The sequence below is a fragment of the Mustela putorius genome, unplaced genomic scaffold (assembly GCF_011764305.1).
Source record: "Mustela putorius furo isolate JIRA1106 unplaced genomic scaffold, ASM1176430v1.1 tig00004033_pilon_pilon_pilon, whole genome shotgun sequence".
In the NCBI taxonomy this organism is placed as follows: Eukaryota; Metazoa; Chordata; class Mammalia; order Carnivora; family Mustelidae; genus Mustela; species Mustela putorius.
Window position 1 is genome coordinate 4,743,617 of NW_025422169.1, and position 25,042 is coordinate 4,768,658.

The 25,042-nt window shown below is 54.9% G+C and overlaps 1 protein-coding gene and 1 long non-coding RNA gene across 4 annotated transcripts; both read right to left on the bottom strand.

Annotated features, from left to right (window-relative positions):
• Positions 1-1,769: 1,769 nt before the first annotated feature.
• Positions 1,770-13,701, bottom strand: AKR1E2 (aldo-keto reductase family 1 member E2). Of its 2 annotated transcripts, XM_045072340.1 has the most exons (10): positions 13,579-13,701; positions 11,006-11,173; positions 9,032-9,148; positions 8,817-8,894; positions 7,426-7,548; positions 5,787-5,884; positions 3,943-4,015; positions 3,443-3,526; positions 2,418-2,500; positions 1,770-2,150 (listed from the first exon to the last, which is right to left on the bottom strand). In XM_045072340.1, exons 1-10 carry the CDS (start codon positions 13,615-13,617, stop codon positions 2,108-2,110), a joined length of 906 nt encoding a protein of 301 aa, XP_044928275.1. In that variant the 5' UTR covers positions 13,618-13,701; the 3' UTR covers positions 1,770-2,107. The 2 variants fall into 2 exon arrangements, with proteins under 2 accessions (XP_044928275.1, XP_044928276.1); XM_045072341.1 differs by lacking the exon at positions 8,817-8,894.
• A 1,521-nt stretch (positions 13,702-15,222) lies between these two features.
• On the bottom strand, positions 15,223-24,937 carry LOC106006368. 2 transcript variants are annotated; one of them, XR_006604429.1, is made up of 4 exons: positions 24,854-24,937; positions 17,131-17,269; positions 15,854-15,985; positions 15,223-15,335 (listed from the first exon to the last, which is right to left on the bottom strand). It is a non-coding gene; the product is annotated as an uncharacterized LOC106006368 (long non-coding RNA). The 2 variants fall into 2 exon arrangements; XR_006604430.1 differs by having other exon boundaries at positions 15,854-15,988.
• Between the last annotated feature and the right edge of the window lie 105 nt (positions 24,938-25,042).

The following is a 25,042-nucleotide window of genomic DNA, read 5'->3' on the forward strand; positions in this document are numbered from 1 at the left end:
CGACCCCGGGTACAGCCCCCAGTCCACAGGCGGAGCAGCGGCGCCCTCTGCCGGCAGAGCCGCGAATGCGCCGGCGCCCTGCGCGGACCCGCTTCGCCCCGCTCCCACGGCCCGGCCCGGGGGGTCCCAGCTGCGGTCTCTGCGGCGGTGTGGGCTATCGTGCACAGGCCGCGCCCTCGTGCTGTGCGCAGGGCGACAGAGCCCGGGGCCGCCCGCGCAGGCCCAAGCAGGCGCAGTGCCCATCGCGTGCAGCTGTCCCCAACCCCAGCTCTGCAGGACCAAGCGTTTCTTCCCCTCACGGTACCTGCCGTGGTGTTGCTAGTCCAGGTGGTCCTAGTAAGAAACCACTCACAAATGTGTAATCCTTCCTTTTTTTCCTGCGGAACACAGTGATGGAACTTACAGTACCGTGCGGTCCCTCAAGGCTTACCTGTGAACTGACGTTTGCCAGCACGCGAGTTTAGCATGTAGGGGTGAGAACACCGCCCCCACCCACCCCAGCAAGCAGTGCCTTAGTAAGGCTGGACTTACGGCGAGAAGGATTCATTGTAAGATGTGGAATTCATTTACACTAGGCAGGAAGCTCGGATGATCTGTTAAAACTGTCAAAATACTAAGTGGACAGTTGCATGACCTGTACATCTAGTGTATACATGCACGCCTTCTTAAAAAGTTACAAATACAGTTTTGTGAAGTTTATGTCCACTTATTAGATGTGTATTACAAGTATTACAGATATTTTTTTAAGCTTTGGTGGGGAGTGCCTTCGCAGTGGGGGAGGGGCAGAGGGAACAGGAGAAGCGACAATTGCTGAGCCCGCAGCCCCATTGGGGCTCAATCTCCCCATCCTGAGATCATCACCTGGGCTGAGACCAGGAGTCCCATGCTCCGCGGACGGAACCACCTAGGCGCCCCTGGTACATATTCTGTGTAATTTATCTACGTATGTCGTGGGCATGGGCAGAGCTGAAGGGCCCACCAGAAAGATGATTCTTCTCAGATGTTGTTATTGCCGCTCTCTGTAACTGAGCTCTTTCTTCTCCATTTTCTTTGCAGTCTGAATCTGGTAGAATTACTTCGTTAAATAGAAAAATTCTGTAAATACTAATAAAAAGCCCTATTAGCCTTACACTTAACGGAAAGAGGGAAAACATCTGGGAATTCATGCAAGAAAATGATCCTTTTAAATCTAACATCATTTACAGCAGCTCGAAATACAAAATGGCCCCAAGCTTCGTGCCCAAGTGCCACCCAGTGAGACAAGTCAAAGTCACACACTGCCCTGAATGAGCCTGTGTGGACATGAGCCCTCATGCCTTTTTTTTTTTTTTTTTTTAAAGATTTTATTTATTTGACAGACAGAGATCACAATTAGGCAGAGAGAGAAGAAGGGAAGCAGGCTCCCCCAAGAGCAGAGAGCCTGATGCGGGGCTCGATCCCAGGACCCTGAGATCATGACCTGAGCCGAAGGCAGAGGCTTAACCCACTGAGCCACCAAGGCGCCCCCCCTCATGCCCTCTCGACAGATCCCCAGGACCAGGTGGACCCTGCCTGCCTGACGGGAATGGCCCACATGTCCTCTCTAAGCTGGGGTTTCCACGGGTTTACCTGAAGAAGAAAAAAAGCCTCTCTGTTGAACTGAGGCATCTCCCACTTTCAGCCAGGTGTTCCCTGGTTGTGTGAAGGTGAATTCTGGGGGACTGGCAAGGACAGAGGTGCACAGGCGACGCGGGGCCGGCCCAGGGTTGGTGAGGGGGCTCACCACGCAATGATCTCAACTCTTGTATTTGAGTATTTCCACCACACAATCTTTTGTTCGAGAGTACAGGCCACTTGGCTTGTCTCGTAAAAACCCCATCACACTGTGCTCAAAGGATTCTGAGGACGGAGGTTCTAGAGAGTAATCATCGCCCCCGTGGTGTTTGTCTCTGTCACGGAGACCAGCTGAACCGTGTGAATTTCTCAGGGAGCTCAGCTTCTGTTCCAGGCGGGAATCCACCGAATCAAACCCCGTCCCTCCCCTCCCTGGCCGCCCAGTGCCGAGGCGGGCCGGGTGGGAGCTGGGGGCGTCCGTCCAGGCAGAGGAGGAGGAAGGGGGAAGCCAGGCTCAGTAGTCTATGTTGAAAGGATAGTCCTTGTGGTTCACAGCTCTGAGAAACAGGAAACAAATAAAAAATAGAGATGTATACTCTTTTCTAAGAGAAACATTCTAAAAGCGACATTCGTGTACTTTCAAGCTCCCCGATGTGTTAAATCAGTCTTTGGATTCACTCGGTGGCCTAGCCTCAAACAGGAGAGACTTGTGAGAAGGCTTCGCTAACCTCACACGTATACAATCAACACCTCCTCAGGGACCAAGCCCTCCGTCTGCCTATGAGAGCCTCTGTCACGAGAGCCAGTAAAGTTGCCGCACTTACATGGGTAGCCGGCACATTCGGAAGTTCCTGTCCAGGCCGAAGATGTCGTTCATATCTTGTTCTGATAGTTCAAAGTCAAACACCTGCAGCCCAAACAGACGTTCACAGCAAATTCAGTTTGGTGAACATTTCGCTGTGCACGCGTTACCTGCAAGGCGCTGGGCCAGGCCGGCGGCCTGGGGCTGCGTGGGAGCCCCTGGGACGACCAGCCGGGAGCTGTGTCCACCCAGCGGGGGTCAGGGACACCCGGGATCGTTAAGAGGCACAGCAAAGCATCTTTCCCTCACTGCTCAAAAAAACTAAAAAACGAAAAACCCAAACCCAATCCATTGTGCCGCACACCCTACCACCTGGGAGGGCGCTGGGGCCCCGGGACCATTAAGTCTAACAGTAGCCGGAACGCAGCGTGATTTTTGTGCCCGTTCCTTCTCAAGCAGAATTCTAAGCTGCCCCCCGGCACCTTGCCTGCCCTTTTGCTCTTAACACACTTGAGGACTATGATCCACTCCTAAAATGGGAGCTTTTCTCCCGGGAGAGCCAACCCTGGTCGCTGCTGAGGAGCTGGGAGAGAAGGTGCAGTGCCCGAGGCCCCCCCACGCCCCCGCAGTCCAGGAGAAACCAGCGACTCGGAGTCCACAGCAGTGCTGACTAGAGGGCGGGCCAGGGCCCAGGGGGGAGGCTGGGTTCAGTTTTGGAGGGCTCAAGGCAGACCGGGGACAGCGGTCCCGAGCGTTGGGGAGCAGGTGCCTGGCTAGGCAGGCAGCCCAGGGCGCCTCTGGGTGACACCTCTGGGCGCCTCTGGGCGACACCTTGGGTGTTCATCCTCTCTCTGTCCCCCATTTTGGCCAGCTGGCAGGCTCCTAGGCCGACGCGGTCACCCTCTTGGATTCCGTGTCCCGGCTGCAGCTTCATCAGGTCTTCTGTTGTGTCAAGGCCACAGGGCACCTGTTTGTTGCGGGGGTCAGACTCCCAGCTAACTAAGCGATGATCCCCAACCCTCCGAGTAAAAGAAGAAATGCACTTTCCTGGATATTCTCAAGAATCCGCTTTGGGTTGACTGATTTGGGGATCACGATCACATTCCTCTGGATCTGAAATCGGAGCAAAATCTACGGGAAAAAGGTCCAACATCAGCCAAAGGGCAATCCCCTGGCAGTCAGCCATTTCCCGCACAGTTTATATCATATGGTACTATGACGTCCCAAAGTCAGGGGCAGCTGGAGCTTTTATTACAAGGTCGTCTTCTCCAGAGTCCTCCAGGAACCAAACCGGTGTTTTCTGGACGGTTCCTCCAATGTGTGTAATGAGCGCCCATGAAGAATTCGTGAATGAAAGAGAATTCACTGAGGCGCCCAACCCTTAGACGTGCAACATGAGAGCACGGAACACGGAGGCAAAGCCCCTCCCCAAGGAACCGAGGGAGCTCGGGCAGCGGGGCCAGCGTGAGCGAGCCCTTCCTCCACCCAGAGCCTGGCTCCCCGAGGCAGCGGGAGCAGCACCCCCAGCCCCGGCAGCCCCCTCCTACCTGGGCCGGAGACTTGTTGTACTTCTGGGCCACCCTCTGAATCACGGGGTCATTCATCAGGTCCATCCCCTCACTAGAGAGAGCAGGACCGGGAAGGGGGTTAGGGGGTAAAACGTGTGTGCTGCTTGCTTCAAAACACACACCGCTTCCTCCAGGATTTGCTTTCGTCTCGTCACGATTCCTGATCACTGCGGGGACGAGCTCATCCCGCAAACCCCGCCGTCTAGCCACAGCCACGGCTAACGCTCCCGTGGAGACAGCTGGATGTGCTGCTTTGATGTACATTTGGTGTTTTCTCGAGAACAAGGTGACAACGTCTGCCCACGCTCTGGTGTGTGTCCCTCTGACACTGCCAGGCCTGACCTAGCACCCGCAGCTCTGTTCCTAAGTCATTGGTGTTGGTGATGGTAATTTCAGAAAAGTCCAGATCAAATACTAGAACAAGCCTGAGACTGGGAACGGGTGCAAGCCCCAATGCCAAGAAAGGCGCCAGGCCTCTGCGTGGTCCCGCAGGCACAGGCCCTCCCCACTCTGGAGAGACGTCTCTGCAAGACCACTCTTTACGCAGCTCCTAGATTCCGAGCACTGCTAGAAACAGCGCTCAGAGTCTCCTGAAGGAACTAAACGGCTGGTTACATCTGCGGCAGGCCCAGCACTCGGCTGGTTCCCCTTCCTGGGCGGCTTCCAGCACCCACTGTGCCCACCCCCCCAACCCTGCGCTCAGCTGCACAACCGGACCGGACCTTCCAGCAACTCCCTTGCTGCTACCAAGTTCCAACACCTGTGCCTGCTTCCCCTGTGATTACACAGGTAATCACAAATACTTCCAGCCTTCCCAGGGCACCTGCTCTGTCCCAGGCACTAAGCCAGGGGCTGGCAGGAAGTCACAAATCACACACTGTCCCTGCACTGAAGCAGCTCTGACAAGTGGGAAAAGGAATTGATGTCAGGACAGTATGATGAGGGCGATGGACAAAACCTGACTACCAGGAGTCTGGAGAGCTTCCTGGAGGAGGCGACGCTGTCAAACCATATATTAGAAATCAGAGTTAGCCAAATTGAAAAAAAAAGAGAAAAAAAAGGATAAAAGCAAGATCTCTAGGTAAAGAGAACAGTGCGTTCAGAGGCACAGAGACTGGAAAGAACGTGCTCCATTCCGGGAGACCCGCGTAGTTTCCAGGGGTCGGTGCGCACACTGCCTGCAGGAAGAAATGAGGCCAGAAATGGGCAGCAGCCAGACCAGCTGGGACTCGTAGGCCATCGCAAGAACTGAAGAGTTTTTAAGCAAGAAAGTGGCCTGATCATTTTGAGAGACCCCTTTGTGTGGTGTAGACCATGAACTGGAACCGGTCAAACATGGCCGGAGTGAAAAGGCTACAGAATTTCAGGTACTCCCCCTTAGCCAAGGCAGCGATGGCGAGAACAAGAGACCAAGAGACAGAGCCTGGGATCGCCGGCAGAATGACCCGAGGACGTTGCTGAGACTGGGAAGGCCGGATTTTCAGGTGTCTGGTCCGAGGGCTGCCGGAGTCGGGGCTCGTCTGGGGCGGGATGGGAGGAGTCTCTGTTCTGCGGAGACGGGGATGTCTGTGAACCAGCCCGACGAAGAGGCTGAGCTAGGCGGGCTCTGAAGAGGCTGCCCCAGCCGCTTCTGTCCCCCAAAGGGACTCTTCTCTGGCTCCTGGCACCAGCAACCTCCCTGGCACCACCCCCGCAGGTCTGTGTGCACCCTGCCCACACCCCGCTTCCCAAGACCCTCCGCTAACCACCCACGTTCGGTCAGATGGTGCATCTCCTGCAGCTCCTGCTAGAGCCTAGACTCACTGCCAGCGACGCAGTCCTACCTGGAACCGCCGAGGGGCCGGTACGCAGTCACGGACACGTCTCTGGACTGGCAGAAACGGATCAGGTCCTTCTGGGTCAGATACGGGTGGCACTCAATCTACGAAGAGAGTCGCAGCTTACCAAGAAAATTCAGAGCAACAGCACGTCAGGAACCAGGCCACGCATGCCTGTCTTGGCTGTCACTGAGGAGCTGCGTGACCCATCCTGAGGCTCAAGCGTCTACCACTGTGAAGTGACAAGCCCTTGCGAACAGGCAGAAGGGACACCTGCATTCCCTGGACGCTCAGATGGCCCCTGCTCGGCGAGGCCCGCTCTGTCTTCTACTGTCCACTCCAGCCCGCATCGCGGACATCTTTGATGATCTTTGATGTTGTCCTCATTCGCCACGTGATGCAGGCTCCAGACGGCGCGGGTTTGGTCAGACTGTGCTGTGTGTGCGGACATCTGCCAACACCCAGCATGAGCTAGCGGAGTGCGCTCGTCAACACTTGTGAGGACAGCGAGCGGGGCTGGAGAGTCACGGGGCAAACACAGGCTCCTGGGGACGCCAGCGGGCGCTGGAAGAACCTGGAGGGCAGGATTCCCGTCTCCACATCCTCTGAATTCTCACGTAGGATCCCAGGTCCTCAGTGGGCTGGCAACAGATGCTTGTTTAGGGAGAATGAAGAGCTACCACAGTGCCTTGTGGGCTCTCTGAAAACCCTTCTGAACCCACGTTCCTGGGGGGCTCAGAACCCTAATTAGGGGACATACTCTCCAGCTCCTCTGCACCCCACAGATGAGGCACCAGCCCTTCCCGGGATTTAAAGTGCCACTGCGAACCCTCCTGGGACAGGGGCTATGACGCACTTGGACAGATCTAGTCTTGTGAGGTTGTAAAGTAGCAACACTGAGTGGTCCTTGCGAGGGGGCAGTGGCTAGAAGAGCTTCCAGAAGGCAGCGGCTGTTCTGTTCCCTGCCCTAGGTGCGACCGCCTGAGCTCGCTCATCTGGGGAGACTCACGGAGCATCGCCCTTTCCAGTCTCCCTGTAATGCTTTAGCTAGGAAGGGTTTTTTTTTAAAAAATAAAAAATGGAATGTGATGCTCTATTTTCATGTCCCCAAACCAGAAACTACCCAAGGGGCCCTCAGTGCTAGAATGAGTGAGCACCCATTACTGACAGAACGGACCAGCACGCAGAGAGCAGAACGAGGGACAGTCACACTGGGCATGGAGGCATCCAACAGACACGGGGCTGAAGGAAGCCGGACACAAACAAGCACATAACGCGTCACGTTATCTGCACGTTGAAAGCGGCCCTCTGCTTTCGTACTCGCACGGCGGCCGCCCTCTGCGGGGGCTGGTCCACACAGAAGAGCTTTCCGAGGAGGCCCACATGGCTGTGAGCGGGACCCCTCAGCGCCTCTGCGCAGGGAAAACCCAGCCCAGCCCTCACCCTGCCGTCCGAGGGCACCGCCGTCCGCACAAGCCTCTGGGGCAGCTCTCCTGCCTTGGCCCCAGCTGCTTGCCTGCCTGCTCCCCGAGTCGCCCGTCTGCAGCCACCAGAGACAAATGCCCACGGTGTGCCCCCCCATTCCGTCTCCAGTCCAGCCACATGAAGTGACCTGAAAAGCCAGCTCCGCCTGTGAAAGCCTCACCTGGTTAGTCACTGGCCTGAATCTCAAGCTGGGTTTGTTCAAAAGTCTCTCCAGCTGCTCATGGTTGAAGTTGGACACCCCGATGGCTTTCACCAGCCCCATGACCACCAGGTCCTCCATGGCCTAAGAGAACAGAGAGTCGTTCTGCGCCCGAGAACCCACGGCCTCACTCCTCTGCAGGCCGCGTGAGCCCGCCTGATGCCCCACAGGCCTTCTGCGCGCAGGGCCCGTGCTGCTTCCATGCTCCCGGCTGGGGGAGCTTGGGCACGTTTATAGGCCGCACCAAACTCAATGTTGTCACTGCAAAGTGCGGACAAGCCTGTCCGTGCCACAGGATTATTTTAAAGATTCCACCAAACAACCCAGGCAAGCATTTAGCTCGGGGCTGGAAAGCGGTAAGCCGTGCCACGTGGCAGCTGTTCCGGCTCCTCTCACTCTCCCTACCCGTCCGTAAGGTCTGGGGCAGGGACGTCTGTTGCTGTCCACTCACCCCTTCGACTCCGATTAGATGCTTCCTGAGCACAGGAAGGGGCCGGCAGCTCCAGGAGGAGCGTGGCCCGGGGCAGCCACACCATCAGCAGGAGTACGATGCGGCCACGGGCAAGCACAACAGCTATGGCCCCTGCGGCACCATCCAGAACCCGCTGGTGCTGCCCGGACAGCCCAGAGTTTAACCCACGCTTTCTGGAGAAGCAGTGCCGCGGGGCAGAAAGGGCTGGGGCCCCCGGACCCTGGCTCTCCCAGGCCGCGGCCCTGGGCTAATCTGCTAAGCCAGCCCCCATTTAAGAGGAAGGGGGAGGGCGTGGCCTGGCTGGTGTGCGTCCCCCTCGTTCTGCCTGGTACTTGTAGGCTCCCATGCCTGTCCCTGAGCTCAGTGTGACCTCACCTGCTTCCCATGCCTCACCCCTGCCCTCCTCTGCCCACATGGGTGTGCACAGCGGGGGGGCAGCGGGAACCCTGCCTCCCTTCCACACGGGCACCCCTCCCCTCGACTCCCGTGCTTGGGGCTTTGCTCAAGGCCTCTTCCTTCCTTCCTGTCCGGACTCCAGCCGCGGGCTGAGCTCGTGGCCCACCCTCCAGCTCCTCCCAGCGCCCCAAACCTCGCCGTGCTGCCAGACATCGCTCCGACGAAGCTCACGGACAAGCCCTTGGCAGCTACTGGACACGAGTGGTGGTCACCACTGCAGGAGGGAGACACAGATTCTACCTTTTCTTTTTATTCTCTTCTGAATTTCTGTGATGACCACCTGCTGTTTCTAATAAGCAACCAAGCAGACACTGAGACTCACAGGGAGGTCTGCCCTGGTTATCCCCGTGTGTGTTCCTGGTGAACACAGCCAGCTCGCAAGGGCCCAGCACCCTGCCCAGAGGCCCACCAGCCTGTGGCTCACCTCCCACGTGTCCAGGAAGTCGGTGTCACTGGGTATCACCATGCCGCTGGGGTCCAAAGGCATGTCTTCCACCCCGGGCTGTGAGGCAGAGGAGGGAGCTGACGATGGCCCGCAGGGGCCTCGAGCCCAGGCCTCTGCTGAGCTGGGGCCCTCACTCCCCGCTTTCCCCCGGCGGGCATGAGCAGGAAGGAAGGTGCTGCTAGTGTCTTTCGTACCTTGAAACCCATGGGCCAGTGTATGAGGTAGAGGTCCAGGTAATCCAGCTTCAAGGCCCTCAGACTCTTGGTGCAAGCTGCTTTCACCAGGGACTTCTCATGGCTGGTGCACCAGAGCTGCCGAGGGGAGGAGGGAAGCCAGGGTTAACACAACGTCTGCCCCTTGTCCCACAATCCAGTCTCAGGGAGACAGATGACATCCAAGCCCTATGGCTATAAATGCAACATGGCTGTGACATTAGCCTCCGATGGTTCCGGGGCTCCCTCGGGGAGGGATCCCCAAAACTGGGCTCTGCAGCCTGAGCCCTACTAAAGGGACATCGGCAGCCCCATGAACTATATGGTGGGGGGCTGCCAGTTATCCGGACCCACCGGGATAAAGCCAACCAAACTCAATGCGTGTGGACAGAAAGGAGAGGAGGAAAACTCAGAAGAAAGTCTACATTGCATTTCCCACTTCAGTCTGTGCCATGTTGAAGGTCCCCGGGGACGAAGGCGTCATACTCCAGCAATAAAGCTGGTGGGTGAGTGAACGCCACCGACCTGTGGGGACCTGGACACGCCCCTCCCCCCGCCCCCACCCGTAAGCATGAAATCCGTGACTGGTGCTTCCTCTTGAGATTCCTGTCTTGCTGTTTAGTATTAACTGTGACGGGAGCCACTCGAAGGCTCCGACGCAGCAAGAGAAAACACAAGAAGTAGTACAAGAGTGAGAACAGAAACACAGAAAAACATACCGTCAACACAGCATACTGACAGAAAAGAAGAAAAACAAAAAACCCTAAAAATAGGTTGTCAGCAACAGGACTCTCTAGATGGTGAGTATACAGTGATCTTTTAACATATCTATATCTATTTCTGTGACTTTCCCAAACGTCAGGAGTAACGAGCACACCTGCCCTGCGGCTGTGATGCACTCAGGCGCGAAAGCCCCCTGACTTCGGGGCTGGCCTGGGCAGACCAGGCACCCCTCCGTTCCTGGAGCGGCAGGGGAGACTCTGCCCCTCTGCCAGGTGCAGGCCCGGCCCATCCCTCCCCTCCCTTTGCTCCAGCTTTAGAAGCACCGATGAATTACAGAAACCATCGGAGAGTGAAACCGAAGAGCAAATCTGCCACAGAAACAGAGGTGACTTGTGCAATTATGGACATCGGACCTGGAAACTACTCCGGCGATGATCAAATCTGAGTCCTGCTTTACACACAACGACGCTGTGACCCTGTGCCATCGGGTGACTGACCCAGTCTCTCGGTGCTCGTGAGAGACCGCTGGAATGAGGGCCTGTGGCCACTGACCTCCCGGTCTTAAGGTTCGGCCTCAAAGTCAAGGGCAAAGGGGTCCTGAACTCTGCCGAGTGGGCCCTCCTTCACCAGGCCCGCGCGCCTCTTTCCAGCCTCCAGCGTCTCTCCCTGTCCAAGTCTGGCCCGCCCTCCGCTCCCTCCCACCCTGCCCTCCAGGTCCCCTGTCTTCTGCCTTCTGCTCACACACACACTCCTTTCAGTAGCTGCAACTGCCTGGGTGGGACACGAGTCTCTCCGCGGCGGAAGATAAGCTCCCTACTTAAAATCCTTCAGCGGCGCTCCTTGTGCACGGGAAAAAGAATAAGGCCCTTAAAAGGCAGCCAGGCCTCTGCGGTCTGGCCTGTCCCCTGCTCCAGCCTTGTTTCTCAGCACTCCTCTGCCTACCATTCTCCGATCCAGGAACTCCAAGCTTCTTCTAGGTCCGTCTACCCAAGGCGCTGTCCCACGCCTGTGCCTCTGCGCCAGCTGTCCCCTCCGCTTGTCACCCTGCCCCAGGCATCTTCACCTGCACCACCAGCATGTGTACGAAGCTGAGGAAGTCTAGGCAGGTCTGGTTCCAGGACGAACTGAGCTGCCAGCTGCTAGGAGACCAAGAACCCTCCCCACACGGGGTCAGCTGTCTTGCTAAGGGAGCCCCCGGGGGTCGCCCTGCTGGCGCCGCGTGTGAAGTCCTACCTTACTGATGATGAACAGGTCCTCCCGCTTCACCACACCCTCCTTGATCTTGCACTGGATCCCGGCTCCAATCTCACTCTCGTTGTGGTATAAGTAGGCGCAGTCGAAGTGCCGATATCCGGCGTCGATGGCCAATTTCACTGCCTCTGTCACTTCCCCTGGAGCCGCCTGCAGAGTGAACACGACAGAAGCAATCCACCCGCGCTCAGGACATCCCAGCGTTTCACTCTAAAATGAAGACTCACACAGCGCATAAGTGAGGAAGGAGGTCACGGTGTCAGTGAGCACCAAAATGAGGGACGCTGTCAGAGTCAGAAAGGACTTACACACAATCTGAGTTGCCATTCCTTGACTTATCTGGGGAAAAGTCTATGGGTACTTTTAGTGCCTGCAAATAACGGGGCCGGACGCTGAGCCTCCTGAATGAACAGAGTAATAAAGAAATGGAGGAGGAATCCTAGTAGCAACTGAGAGAGAAGCAGGTTAGACTCAACCTCTACCCGACAAGACCAGAAGTCCAAGGGCAAAAGTGAACAGGAGCGAACTCACACGGAGAGACTCCACCACCAGTGAACCATCTCCCCAAACCCACAGGAACGGTGCGGATTCCATCAAGAATGTGGAAGCTCAGAAAATGCTCACTGTGAACGGGGCTGCTCAAGCAAGCGAAGGGGCAGGAACAGGATGAAGCCCGGGAGGGCTCACAACACAGCGCACTGAGCCTTCCCAAAGGGCTTCGTGGCTCACAAAGCACCTGCTCAAAGCACCCTGTGCTTTGTTGTGACGGTCCTTGCTTGACGAGCAGCACACTTGGAGGGGCCAAAAGCCAATGAAGAATCCATCTCAAGTCAGGAAACAAACCGCCAAGAAATTAGAAGGGAAGAGAAAATGTGAAAACAAGAGCAAACATCCAATAAAGACAGGACAGAGATCAACAAAGCCAGAGGCTAGTTCTTCGAAAGACCTTAATAAGGTGGAAAAGCTTCTGATGAGACTGATGGGACCAAGGTTTTTTTTTTTTTTACATGATCTGAATGAAAAACAGTCCTACGGATTAAACACAGACCCCAAATCTCAGAAAATATTATCAATAACCATAAGCTGACAATTTGGAAAGATGAAAAGAATGGGAAAAATCCTTGGAAAAACTTACTTGAGAAGAAGTAAAAGCTGACTTGTCCTATAAGTATTTTTTAAATGAAGCAATTAGCTAAACAGACACAAAACCGTTCTACAAAAGTTTCAAGGACAAAATCGTCCCAATTTAACACAGAATCTTACACAGAAGGGAAAAATAAGGAATACTCTCAATTCATCCTACTAAACCAGCATATCCCTGGAATCAAAAGCAGACAAAAATATTAAAAAACAGTTACACACTCGTGTCGTTCATGAATAACCGTTGCAGAAATCCTAAGTAAAATAACAGCAAATCGGACGCAACAATATATTCTGGAGAAAGATCGTCCCACATGCAACTGAGTCTATGTGAGAAAGCAAGCACGGCTCGGTGTTCGGAAATCCATGATAATTCACATCAACAGATTAGAAAAATAAATCCTGTCAATCACTGTTCTTTAAGCTTGAACACCCAGCTCTGATTTAAAGGCTCAGTAAACCAGGGGAAAAGGAAACTCTTTAACTTGGTAAAGAATACCCACATTTAAAACAACTACAGTAATACAAAAATCAAGAATAAAGCCACCCCCAAAAATCTAGAGGCAAACATCATCCTCCAACGTGTCCGTATCCGAGACACAACCTTCAAGATCAGGAACAAAACGGAAAAAGGAATTTGAGACTTAAAGCATCAGAACGGAGGCGGCGAAAGAAGCTCTACGCGCAGGCGGTCTGGTCACGTATGGAGAGAACCCAAAGGGATCTACAGGCCCACGGCGAGAACAAGAGGGCGACTTGGCGACGTGCCAGGAGGACAGGTGTTGAATGTGATTTTTTTCTTCCTTTTAACTAGGCTCCGCGCCCACCGCGGGGCTCCCAGCTCCCACCCGAGGTCAAGAGTCCGCCCCCACCCTCTCCCTCCCCGCCGGCTCCGCCCCCCGCGCACGCAAACCCGCGGGAAGGCGGTCCGAGGCCGCGCGCCGAGCCCCGGCGACCCGGAGAGGCGCGCTCCGGCCCGGAAGCACCTGCCGCAGGTTCTCCCGCGCCGTGGGCGCAGGGCTGGACCCCGGGGCCGTCAGGGGTCAGGGTACAGCCGGGCCCCGGCCGTCAGGGCCGGAAAGGACGTGCGGGAAAGCGCCTCAGCGGCCCTGCGGCTCCCGCGTCCCGGCCCGCGGGGCCCGGTCCGCGCACAGGGCGGCCCACGGGGCCTCGCCGCGGCGCTGTCCCCGACCGCACTAGCCTTCGGGACGCGGGTCACCTGCCCCCACGGCGCCCGCGGGCCGGTGGCCGCCGTCCCCCCGCCGCGACCCCGGCCTGCCCACCGCCCGGGCCGCCCTTCGCCGACCTCTGCGGGCGAGAGCTCGGGACGGGGTGGGCGGGCGGCAGGTGGCCCCGCGAGGCCCCTCCGCAGCTGGGGCGAGGCCCCGCCCGCCCCGGGGCACAGGCCCCCTCACCTGCCAGGTGCCCAGGCCGAGCGCCGGGATCCGCTCCATGCCCCGCACCGGACCGCGGCCGCGGGAACACGACCGGCGCGCGCCGCCGCGCTCGCAGCTCCGGCGCACTACCGGCGCGCGCGGTGGGCGGGGCCGGCGGGAGGCCGCTCTGATTGGCTGGCGGCGCCCCTCGGGCCAGGGGACACGCCCACCTCCCCGGGCTCCCGTGAGTCCGGCGTCCGGGAGAGGGTGTGCGCAAGCGCACGACTCCGCGCTCTCACGGCCGAGGGTCCCGGCCGCGCCGCGTCGGGAGGGGCAAGGAGCCCTGCTGGCGGGCCAGTGTTCCGAGGTTCGCGGGGCCCGCAGGGCTGGGCTGTCCCGGGGTCGGGCGGGAGAGGACGGGTCTGGGGCTCTGTGTCCGCGCTCTGGGCGCCTGGAGCCGGGGTACGCCCCTAGCACCCACCCCCATGGCGAGGGGGCTTCGTAATAGGGAGGGAAGGTCTTCCCCCTCAGCAACTTGATGTGCTTGGAGCAGGGGCCCGGGGGTCCCGCCGGCTCCTAGAAGACTGTCGGCCTCGGTTCCCCATGGATGACGCCCCTGCCTAAGTCCAGTAAATGCTTTCTACTGGCCGGGGTCCCTGGGAGCGGACAGCGACCTGGGAACGGAGGGCCTGGGCAGTGCAGAATGTGGCAGAGCGCTGGACTGCTTGCTCCTCCGGGGTCCAAGGACCGACCCTCCTTGCTGGAGCCTCAGGGGCAAGTGGGCGGAATCATTGCCGGGGCTGGGGTGAGGAGACTCCGTGAGTGAACTAGAAACGCCAGGACACTGGTCGGAAACTGGGGACATGGAGGATCCGAGGTCCTTCTCATCCCCCTTTAGAGCCCCCACGTCCTGGTCCTTTGTCCCCTGGGGCCTGGGAACCCCCTGCCTTCATGGCCCCCAAAGGCCTGTTTTAATTTCTGGTTTCCTGCGTGGGGCTGCAGGGCTGGCCCCCACCAGCTCACTGGCCAGCCGAGCAACAGGAGCAGGGAGGGGACACCCAGGGGTCATTCGGACCCAACAATGACCTTTCACTAATGAACTTCTCAGAAGCGGGAGGGCGCTCTAAGACCCTCTCATTGACTCATTTGGCCACTGTGCCCCGGAGTCATCCGGGTGACCCACATGAAAGGACCCACATGGCCCCTTGCCCACCAGGAGCTCCCTGTCCACAGTGGGAGATGGACCAAGACAAGAAAAGGAGCACATGCTATAGGGAGATAAGCAGGGTGCTGGAGGTCCAGCCAGGAGGTCCAGCCAGGAGGCCCTCGGTAGGCCTAAAAGGCCACGAGAGTGGCATTTATGCTGTGACCAGAAAGACGAGGAGCCAGCCCTGCACACGTCCGGGATGAGTGTGCTGGGGGGGAGCTCCCAGGCGGCTGGGACTCTGTTGGGGCAGGGTCCACCTCTGAGCTCATAAGCAAGTTATTGGGGAGATTCAGTTTGGACCAAGATTTCAGGTCTTTTAAGTCAGCTGATCTGATCTCAGCCCCCATTTGGTTCTTAGCAATAGGAACCAGAGAGACCCACACGGAGGGACAGAGGGAAGGAAGGAACACAGGAGAGAGCAAGCAGGACTGAAGTCACAACGTTTTGTCAATCATCTGTCAATCATCTTGGAAGTGCTATTATCACTCCTCAGTGTCCTACGAGAGCCGGGAGCCGTAAGGGAACAGCGGACTCATCTGTGGCCAGCCACGTATCCGGAAGATGTCACTAGTGGAAAGGCAGGCTGAAACTAGAAAGCAGTAAAGCATTCCTCAGAACCCAGTGCCAGAGAAAGGGTTAACCCGTCAAAGTCCCATCACTGCCTACCTTAGCCTAGCAGTACTGATCCTAGGAATTTATCCAAAAGAAGTTCGTGCATAGTTTTTCAAAGATCTGTTTAGAAGCAGACTCATTACAGTGTCCATAGGCTATTCCCTGGAGGGCCGTAGCCTGGCTCTTCCTGCTCCCTCTAGGCACAGACCCCCTCCCTCTCGGTGAACACAGCACATCTAGGGCAGCTCAGCCGGGCACAGGGATGACCATGGACATGCTCCATCCAGGGGAAGTTCCCAGGTGCAGCAGCAGGACCACTTGAGCTCGTGTGAACGCAGCAGGCTTTTGCAAGGTGTACAGAGGGGGCTCAGCAAAGCTGCTGGAAGGGCAGAGTGTCAGGCTGGGGGCTTTAGAATGGGAAAAAGTGCTCAAACCCCATCTACGTTTCCACCAGGAGTGGCCCCAACCCATGTACCCAATAAGCTTAGCTTCTACCTTGGCCTATGGTCGGTGGAAAGGAAGGAGGAAGCTCTCCTTTCCCTCAAGGCAGGGTCAGGTGGAGTCGGCTTGGTCTGAGGCTGTGGGGTGAGGCCAGGGTCTGCAGTGTGTCTGCCCAGACGTGGGAGTCTGCTGAGCAGAGAACATCAGTCCTCAAGAGGGGACGTCAAAAGCACAAGTATAAAAAAATATATAAACTGGCTTCATAAAATTTAACATTTTGGATCAAAACATAGTATCAATAAAGAGAAAGACAATCTACTAAATGGTATAAAATACTTGCACATAGTATTTATAATAAGGGGCATTTGTGGATTAAACAACTCTTTCACCTCTATAATATAATAATATAAACATTCCACTTAACAAGTGGGGGAAGGATCTGTATATGACAAATCCCCTGAAGCAAATACACAGGGGTGGCTGGGTGGTGACGTTGGTTAAGACATCTGACTCTTGGTTTCAGCTTAGGTCTGATTGTGGAGTCATGAGGTCAAGCCCCACGTCAGGCTCCGAGCTCAGCAGGAGTCTGCTTGAAATTCTCTCTCTCCCTCTGCCTCCCCCCACCCCCTGCACTCGCTCTCAAATAAATCCTTAAAAAAATGGCCATATAAGGAAGGTATACACATATTACACATATTATAAACATAATTATTTTTTAGGGAAATGCAAATAAAAACCACAACAAGATACCTCTTCACATGCAAAAAGGACATCTATTATTAAAAAGACAGGTATTGAAGTTCTGGTGAGGACACGGAGAAATTGCTGATTGAAATATAAAATAGCAGTCCTTTGGAAAACAGGTAGTTCTCCAAAAAGGAAAACATAGAGTTACCATGAATCCAGCAACTGCACTCGAAGGTATGTACCCAAGAGAACCAAAAGCATGGTTTCGTGGATTCGTGGTAACTCTATGTTTTCCTTTTTGGAGAACTGCCCGTTTTCCAAAGGACTGCTATTGTGCTCTCCATCACTATCTGTCTCTGTCTCTCTCTTTCAAATCAATAAATAAAATCTTAAAAAGCAAAAAGAGCAGCCACACAATATAAAACAGGCAAAGATATTAAAATACACTTCACGGAAAAGAAATATAAACAGCCTTACACACATGATGTATACTCAGTCATGACGAAATGACTAAATCCAAAAGATCACAAGGATCCCCGGAAGCTGTGTAGAAAGAGGAACTTTCTTCGTCGTTGATGGGAACCCCAGCTGCTCTCCCAGGGCGGCGGTCCGGCCGCATGTATCAAACTTACAGTTGTACTCACGTTTTGATTGAACGGCCGCAGCTCAGGCAATCTGTCCCATGGAAACGCTTCTACACCTGACCTTCCTCAACGGTTATGCCCTGCAATGTTCTTCACAGGAGCAAAAGACTGGAAACCACCTGGCTGCCTTCATCAGTGTCTGGTCAAATGAATGACGGCCATCCACGAGAGGAAACGCGGTGTGGGGAGCGCGGATCAGGTGAGGAAGAAAAAGTGAAGAGTGAAGCTTCTTTCTGATGATTTGTGAAGATGGCCAGCCTCATAATCCCTCCAGCCCCACCCAGGTTCGTCTCGAGCTGCTGTACCAGGACGCAGGGACATTCTGCTAAACCTGGCCATGGGTCCCAGACGAGATTGGACAGCGCGTCTGTGACCGGACTGCCCTCATTTCAGCCCTGCTCCAATCAGCTCCATGCAAGCACTTTAGCCCCATGTCTCCAGAACAGTGTCTTGCACACAGTAGGCACTTACACATGTACTGAATCAGGGTCATCCTCCCAACAGTCCTAGGAGGTGGGTGCTCTTATGTTACAGACGGGAAAAAAGCAGAGATACAAAGTAGTCTTGGGTGAGCTGATGGACTCTCCATCCATCATCCATCCATCCATCATCCATCCAACCATCCATCCATCCATCCAACCATCCATCATCCATCCAACCATCTATCCATCCATCCATCCAACCATCCATCATCCATCCATCCATCCATCCATCCATCCATCCATCCATCCATTCTTCCTTCATGTATTCAGCACCCGTGTACTCCCCCTTCAGTGTGCAGGCAGGAACTCTCCTGACTTTCAGAGCTCACAGCTCAGCAGGTGGGGTGACATTGGCCCCACAGCCAGGAAGGGGGGCAGCTGCAGAGCTGCACCTCTAGCACAAGCTCTTGCCCTGCTCTGGAGGGAGAGGAAACTCTGCTAGCATCTGCTCCCAGCATCAGCCGAGAGTTAGAGCCACCTCTGGTCCTAGATCCAGACCTGAGCATGCCCATCACCAGTCCTGTCCCCAGTTCCGGTACCACTGCCAGAATCCAGCGTCAGCCACGGAACCAGGGCTGTTCTAGAAGCAGCCTCCCCAAGACCACCAGCGACAGAGCCAGTGCCAGCACTGGAGCCGGGTCCTGGGCTAGTTCCAGAGCCACCACCATGTGCGTCTCGGAATCAGCTGTGGTGTCCCCTGCCCTGTGGAGCCCCCGTCTCCCGGCATCTGCCCTTGAGCATGCCAGCGCCCGCGCTAGAGCTGTCTTTTCCTCCTTCACGATGACAACTTGGTTTTTAAATCTTCTTCGTTGGAGCTTATTAGATTTTATGGTTTAAAATGTACACCTAGTGAACATTTACCTTTTAGTCATTTTAAATCGTCTAACTCAGTGGCATTAGGTAAATGTTCAATATGCTGTGAACCCACCACCACTATTTCTAGAATGTTTCTCAAGGCAAATCCTGCATACATTAATGCAGACCCCCAGACCCCACCAGTCTCCCCATGCCCGCTTCCAGCTCTGGGGGATTCCAGAGCTCTGCTCTGGAGCCGGGGGAACTTGGCTCTGTGCATGCGGAATGGGGAACACTGGCACCAGGAAGGGTCCCAGTGCTCACAACCCCCACCCCCATCTCCTTTGTTTCTAGGCATTTCCTTCTCCCAGGCCTGCAGCCACCTCCTGAGCACAGCAGACCCTTCCTCTGTCCCAGCAGAGCTGAAGACCCCTGACAACGTGAACCTGTTCTGCACCAAGAACCCTATTGCTAACTGTGCCTTTGTCCTAAAAGTCAGACTTCCACCAGAAGGGCAAAGATGAGGCATGGAGCTCAACCCTCCCTCACAGGAAGCAGAGGGGGCTCAAAATTGCCAAGGGTTCCTTCTCACTGATCCCTAGTGCTGGCCAGGATGGGGCCTGGCAGGTCAGGCAGCCAAGTACTCACAGACCGCAGCGTCCCCGACACCCCACCCCGGCCTCGCTAGAGCCCTCCTCACCCAGGGCCCCGCCAAGCCCGTGCCCCGTGGAACCCTTGTCTGCAGTGACCCTCTCCGTGACCCCCCAACCCTGACAGACCCATGGCCAAAGCTGGGCTCAGAGGCCATCTGCTCGGTGAGGGGGGGTGGGGGTGGGAGAGGCTCCCATGCACAGCACAACTGTGGGGTCCAAACGCCTGGGGCCAGGTCTTGCAAAAGCAAGTGACCACGAGCGCTGGTGTCCCTGCTCATCTATAATGGGATAAACTCACTGAGTGCCCAGGAAGGGCCCCCTAATACCAGTAAGTACTCGCCACACTTGTGCACCTGTCCTTCCCCTCTTACCCCAGCGAGGGAGGGGCTGGACCAGTGTTCCCAGGGCCTGCCAGGGAGACAACGGGAGGAGGTGCAGAAGAGGCCGAAGGGGCCACCTGACCTTCTCCCTGCCTGCGTTCAGGTTTCCCTGACCCAGAGTTGAAGAGCTGGCCCTGGGGGGTTGACTCTGGGGACCAGTCGTGCCAGGCAGGAGGTATTCCAGGACTCCGGCCTGCCTGCTGGGGCTAGGGCGGCCTGCGGGTGCTAAGGGTTGTGAGGTCTCCCCGCAGGGGCCCGTGGGGAGTGCCGTGGCTGCCAGGCGGGCCGCCGCTGGTGCGTTGAATGCGCAGGAGCACGGCAAGGCGGGGTCTAACGCCCGGGTGTGATGCACACACTGTCGGTGCTGCTGGTGGGCACGAGCCTCGGCCACCCCAGGGGGTCCCCTTCGGTCTGCACGTGGGCAGGAGACCGTGCACATCCCTCAGTGCAGCCCACCGAGCCCATCTGTGGTCTGGGAGCCCACACCACGTCCACACTACCAAGGGAGAGGTCACAAAGGTCTGTGTCCAGCCCTCCTGAGATAATCGGGAAACTGAGGCCAAGAGAGGCAGGAACTGGCCTGGGGCGCATCCGATGGCCAGAGTTTAGAGAAGTAGGGAGGGCTCTGGCTACCCCAGGCCACGACTCAACCCTCCTGTGGGGTTTGCTTTGGAAATGAGAGCCCCTAAGATTCTGAGGGAACTCCGCTCACCTCCCCGGTGTGGGGGCCCTTTCCTCTGCGCTTGCCCACGAGAGCACCCTCCTACCCGTTCACCTGCATGTCTGCCATGGAGAGAACGTGGCTGGAACCTGCGAGAAACCTAGCAGTGTTACCTGGGGGATGGAGCAATGAGGTGGAACATGTAATCAAGAACATTTGGGCTGTCGTGAGATTATTTTTATGATATACCTAACTTCTTAATTTTTAATAACCGTTGCTAAATTGAAGCAATGTGGAAAGAGGCATTTTACAAATTGAAGTATAATTAACATACAGTGTTACATTAGCTTCAGGTGTACAACACGAGTCCACAATTCTAGGTTACTCAGTATTCATCAGGGTAAGAATAGTCCCCAATTGTCACCCAACTTTATTACAGTATGGTTGATTATACTGCCTATGCTACTTGTCATCTCTGTGACTTATTTTATAACTGGAAGTTTGTATTTCTCTGAGAAGGCCAATAATGTAGAGCTAGCATGCATTTTTCAATAGACTTCATTTTATTTTATTTTTTTTAAAGGTTTTATTTATTTGACAAACAAGCACAAGCAGGCAGAAAGGGGGAAGCAGGCTCCCCACTGAGCAGAGAGCCTGATGCAGGGCTCAATCCCAGGACCCTGAGATCATGACCTAAGATGACCTGAGATCATGAGCCTAACGCAGACGCTTAACTGACTGAGCCATCCAGAATTCATTGTAGAAATAACTGCTTTAATATTGATTATTTAGAGAAAATTACAGAGAGAACTCAAATTTTAAATCACATAGATACTATTTAGAATGTTCACCTGAACTTGGGAAATGTCTTATAATGGTAAAAATGGGTTTATTTATTTAGGAAAAATAACTGTATGGTTAAAATTTTTTTTTTTTTTTTTACCTATATGACTAATACAGCACCAATCACGGGGACCTGCCGGCGAACTTCTCCTGCCCTCTGGTGGTCATGCCTCAAAATGCAGACACAATTGTACACAGGTGAAGGGTTTGAAAGGTAGTTCAACGCAGGTGTGTGAACTGCACTTGTTCTGAAGAGAACAAGTGTTGCAGATTTGAGGAACCTGAGAAATTTTCTCATTCAGGTTCCACACTTTAATTTAGCCATGTCATCACTGTGTCTCGATTACACACTCCCTTGAGATTTTTTTTTTTTAAGATTTTTATTTATTTATTTGACAGACAGAGATCACAAGTAGGCAGAGAGGCAGGCAGAAAGAGAGAGGAGGAAGCAGGCTCCCTGCTGAGCAGAGAGCCTGATGTGGGACTCGATCCCAGGACCCTGGGATCATGACCTGAGGCAAAGGCAGAGGCTTTAACCCACTGAGCCACCCAGGTGCCCCGAGATTCTTGATACAATACTGAGTTGGGGCATCTCTTGACTATTTGACTTTGGCTTTATCCAAAGCTACAAACATTTTCTGTAAGTTTTTTTACACCTATACAATAATCTTAGGCCTTATAAGTACTACATAAAGGGTGTTTTGCGAATAAATAAACACTAGTAAATGTACTTATTCTGCATCTTAACACATGTCCTTTGTATATTCTATTTCTTTATTCCTCGTAACCGCGCCACACGCCTTGTGAAGTATACACTGTACTCGTCAGATTTCACGGAAATGAAGCAACACAGGGAGGCTGACAGAACTTAGGAGGCCGTACAGCCACGGCTTGAAAATCAATTTGACTTTAGATTGTGCTGTAACTTTGCTCCTTCCTTTTAAAATCCATATATAGTTAATTAATTTTCAGTTGATTGTAAATTATTTAATGAGAACAAGTTGGTAGTGTGTTTCAGTGTTTTAACATGCTCATTTGTTCAAAGCAACAGTTGTGTGTCGTGTTTTTTCATACACTGATGTGAGTCACCTCACAGACCTCAAAGACCTAGACTTCTCTATAAAGTTTAAGAACCAGGCTCCATTTTCATTTTCCAATGAAAATAGAGGTTTTTTATTTGTTAACTTTAACTTTTTTAGATTTTTTAGGAATTTAAGGAGAAAACTAGGGCTTAGCATCCTCTTCCTGATAGATGCCAATTAGGGGCTCGACGGCCCAGGTCAAGTGCATCTCAGGAACGAGTTACAGTGTACAGATTGGGTATATTTCTGATAAAAATGATTATTAACTTCAAAAATGTTTTCCATGGCTATGGAAACTTCAGAGTAAACTTTCTTAGAGTCCCTTCTGTAAAATAACTTATTTAAAAAAAATTCCTTTGGGCATGCTTCTGATAAGACAGCTGCAGGTCAAATCAGCTCTGATAACGCTACTAGTCGTCCACATACAGGTCACCTGATCATGTGAGCCAGGAATGACTCTTCCTCCCTTGAATTTCTACATTTGGTTTATGCTGTTCATACAGCACTGACTTCACAAATAAAGAACAACAGAACAACCCGTAAGACCCAAAGAAAAGGAACTATCCTACCGGGATAGGATAGCACATAAATCTCTACATAACAGATGAGGTTAGCTGCTCATATGTTAACTGGAAATGTGTGACTCTTCATGGGATCAAAGTAATTGCAGTGAATTCTCAGGGAGGCATATTGGAGACTTGGCCATAAATAGGAAAGCCTAAGTCTGGCTGGTTGGGCTATGTTCTGTGTGAAGAGAGTATTAAAACAATCATGTAGCTGGTTTCATGTTAATTTAATAATTATAGCTATATGAAATACTGAAAACCCAATTATTTTAAGTTCTAATTCAAGCAGTTCCCACCCCAATCCCCAGGAGATGGGTATTCTTGTCACCCGTCCTTTTGTAATGAGTAAACAGAGATGCGAACAAGTTCAGTAACTTTCAGGATTTCAATCTGGTAAACGAGGGAGCAGGACCCATTCTGGGTCCTAGGTCAGGACATGAGCACACTGCTCTGCTGCCTCATTTAAGATGGTCTACCCTCGGGATTACCTTCTCTAATGTGGACAGGCCTCAACCAAGGCCTGAACAGAACAAAAAGGCTGACTCTCCCCTGAGGAGAAAGGAATTCTTCTTGCCTGACTGCCTGTGAGCTAGGACGTTGTTCTTCTCTTGCCTTCACATTGGGCTCAGACTGACCTACTATATTGGTTCTCCTAGGTCTCCAGGTTGCTGTTGACCGTTGATGCTGGGACTTCTTGGGTCTCCATAATTGTGTGAGCCAATTCCCTATGACGGAACATATTACGTGTAAACATGCAGCCTATATTTATTTGTATCTATAAGCATATATGTAATTCCATAAACTTACACATATAAATACATGTAATAATAATTTTATAATATGATTTTATGTATCTATCCTTTCTCTGGAGAACCCAGACTAATCCAGATTTTTGTTCTGAGAATGGGGATGGGGAGATATCTATCTATCTGTCTATCATCTATATCTGTATCTAAATCTATATCTATCTATCTCAACACGATGTGCTGTAAGCTGCCAAGAATGTGGGAAATATGGGGTGTGACCCAGGGAGACCTGGGGTAACGATGGGGTCTGGGCTTGTGGTGGCACCTGTACGCGGCAGGAGAGCCGCACCTGCTCTCCGCACCTGTCCCGGGACCTGCTCCCCGGCACCAGCACCCCCACACCTGCTCCTGGCACCTGCTTCCCTCACCTGCTCCTGGGACCTGCTTCCCCCTCTTGCTCCCTGGCACCTGCTCCCCGCATCTGCTCCCGGGACCGGCTCCCCGCACCTGCTCCCCGGGACCCGCTCCTGGCACCTACTCCCAGGCACCTGCTCCCTGGGACCTGCTTCCTGCACCTGCTCCCGGCACCTGATCCCCGCACTTGCTTCCCCGCAACTGCTCCTGGGACTTGCTCCCTGGCAACCTGCTCCCGGGCACCTGCTCTCGGGCACCTACTCTCCGCATCTGCTCCCGGCACCTGCTCCCCTACTCCCCGCACCTGCTCCCCGCACTTTCTCCCCCTTCTTGCTCCCTAGCACCTGCTCTCCGCACCCGCTCCCCGCACCTGCTCGGGGCACCTGCTCTCCGCACCTGCTCCCGGCACCTGCTCCCCGGGACCTGCTCCCCGAGACCTGCTCCCCGCACCTGCTCCCCGCATCTGCTCCCGGCACCTGCTCCCCTGCTCCCCGCACCTGCTCCCCGCATCTGCTCCCGGCACCTGCTCCCCGAGACCTGCTCTCCGCACCTGCTCCCGGCACCTGCTCCCCGAGACCTGCTCTCCGCACCTGCTCCCCGCACCTGCTCCCCGCATCTGCTCCCGGCACCTGCTTCCCGCACCTGCTCCCCGGGACCTGCTCCCCGAGACCTGCTCCCTGCACCTGCTCTCCGCATCTGCTCCCGGCACCTGCTCCCCTGCTCCCCGCACCTGCTCCCCGCATCTGCTCCCGGCACCTGCTCCCCGCACCTGCTCCCCGAGACCTGCTCTCCGCACCTGCTCCCCGCACCTGCTCCCGGCACCTGCTCCCGGCACCTGCTCCCCGAGACCTGCTCTCCGCACCTGCTCCCCGCACCTGCTCCCGGCACCTGCTCCCGGCACCTGCTCCCCGAGACCTGCTCTCCGCACCTGCTCCCCGCACCTGCTCCCGGCACCTGCTTCCCGCACCTGCTCCCCGGGATCTGCTCCCCGAGACCTGCTCTCCGCACCTGCTCCCCGCATCTGCTCCCCGAGACCTGCCCCCCGCATCGGCTCCCCTCGGCTTCCCGCGTAGGTAAGCGCAGGACGACGAATCCGCTCACCAGTAACAACCGTAAAAGCAGCAGCTCCCCCCACTCGTCTCTTCCGCCGGAGGAACGCCGCCTCCCGCTCCTCTTGCTCAAGTCCCGCCCCTTCTACCCCCGCCCCCGCCGGCCGCCGCGAATCAGCGGCCCCGGAACCGCCCGCGCCGGCGCGCGGCGCCCCGAGGGGCGGAAGCAGGTCGCAGGCGG

Coding starts and splice junctions, on each gene's coding strand:
- AKR1E2 (XM_045072340.1), bottom strand. CDS start 13,617: ATGGAGCGGATCCCGGCGCTCGGCCTGGGCACCTGGCAG. Junction 9,149..11,005: donor ACCTGTTCATCATCAGTAAG/GTAGGACTTCAC, acceptor TCCCCTCGGCAG/CTCTGGTGCACCAGCCATGA. Junction 5,885..7,425: donor TCAGGCCAGTGACTAACCAG/GTGAGGCTTTCA, acceptor CTCTCTTCGTAG/ATTGAGTGCCACCCGTATCT.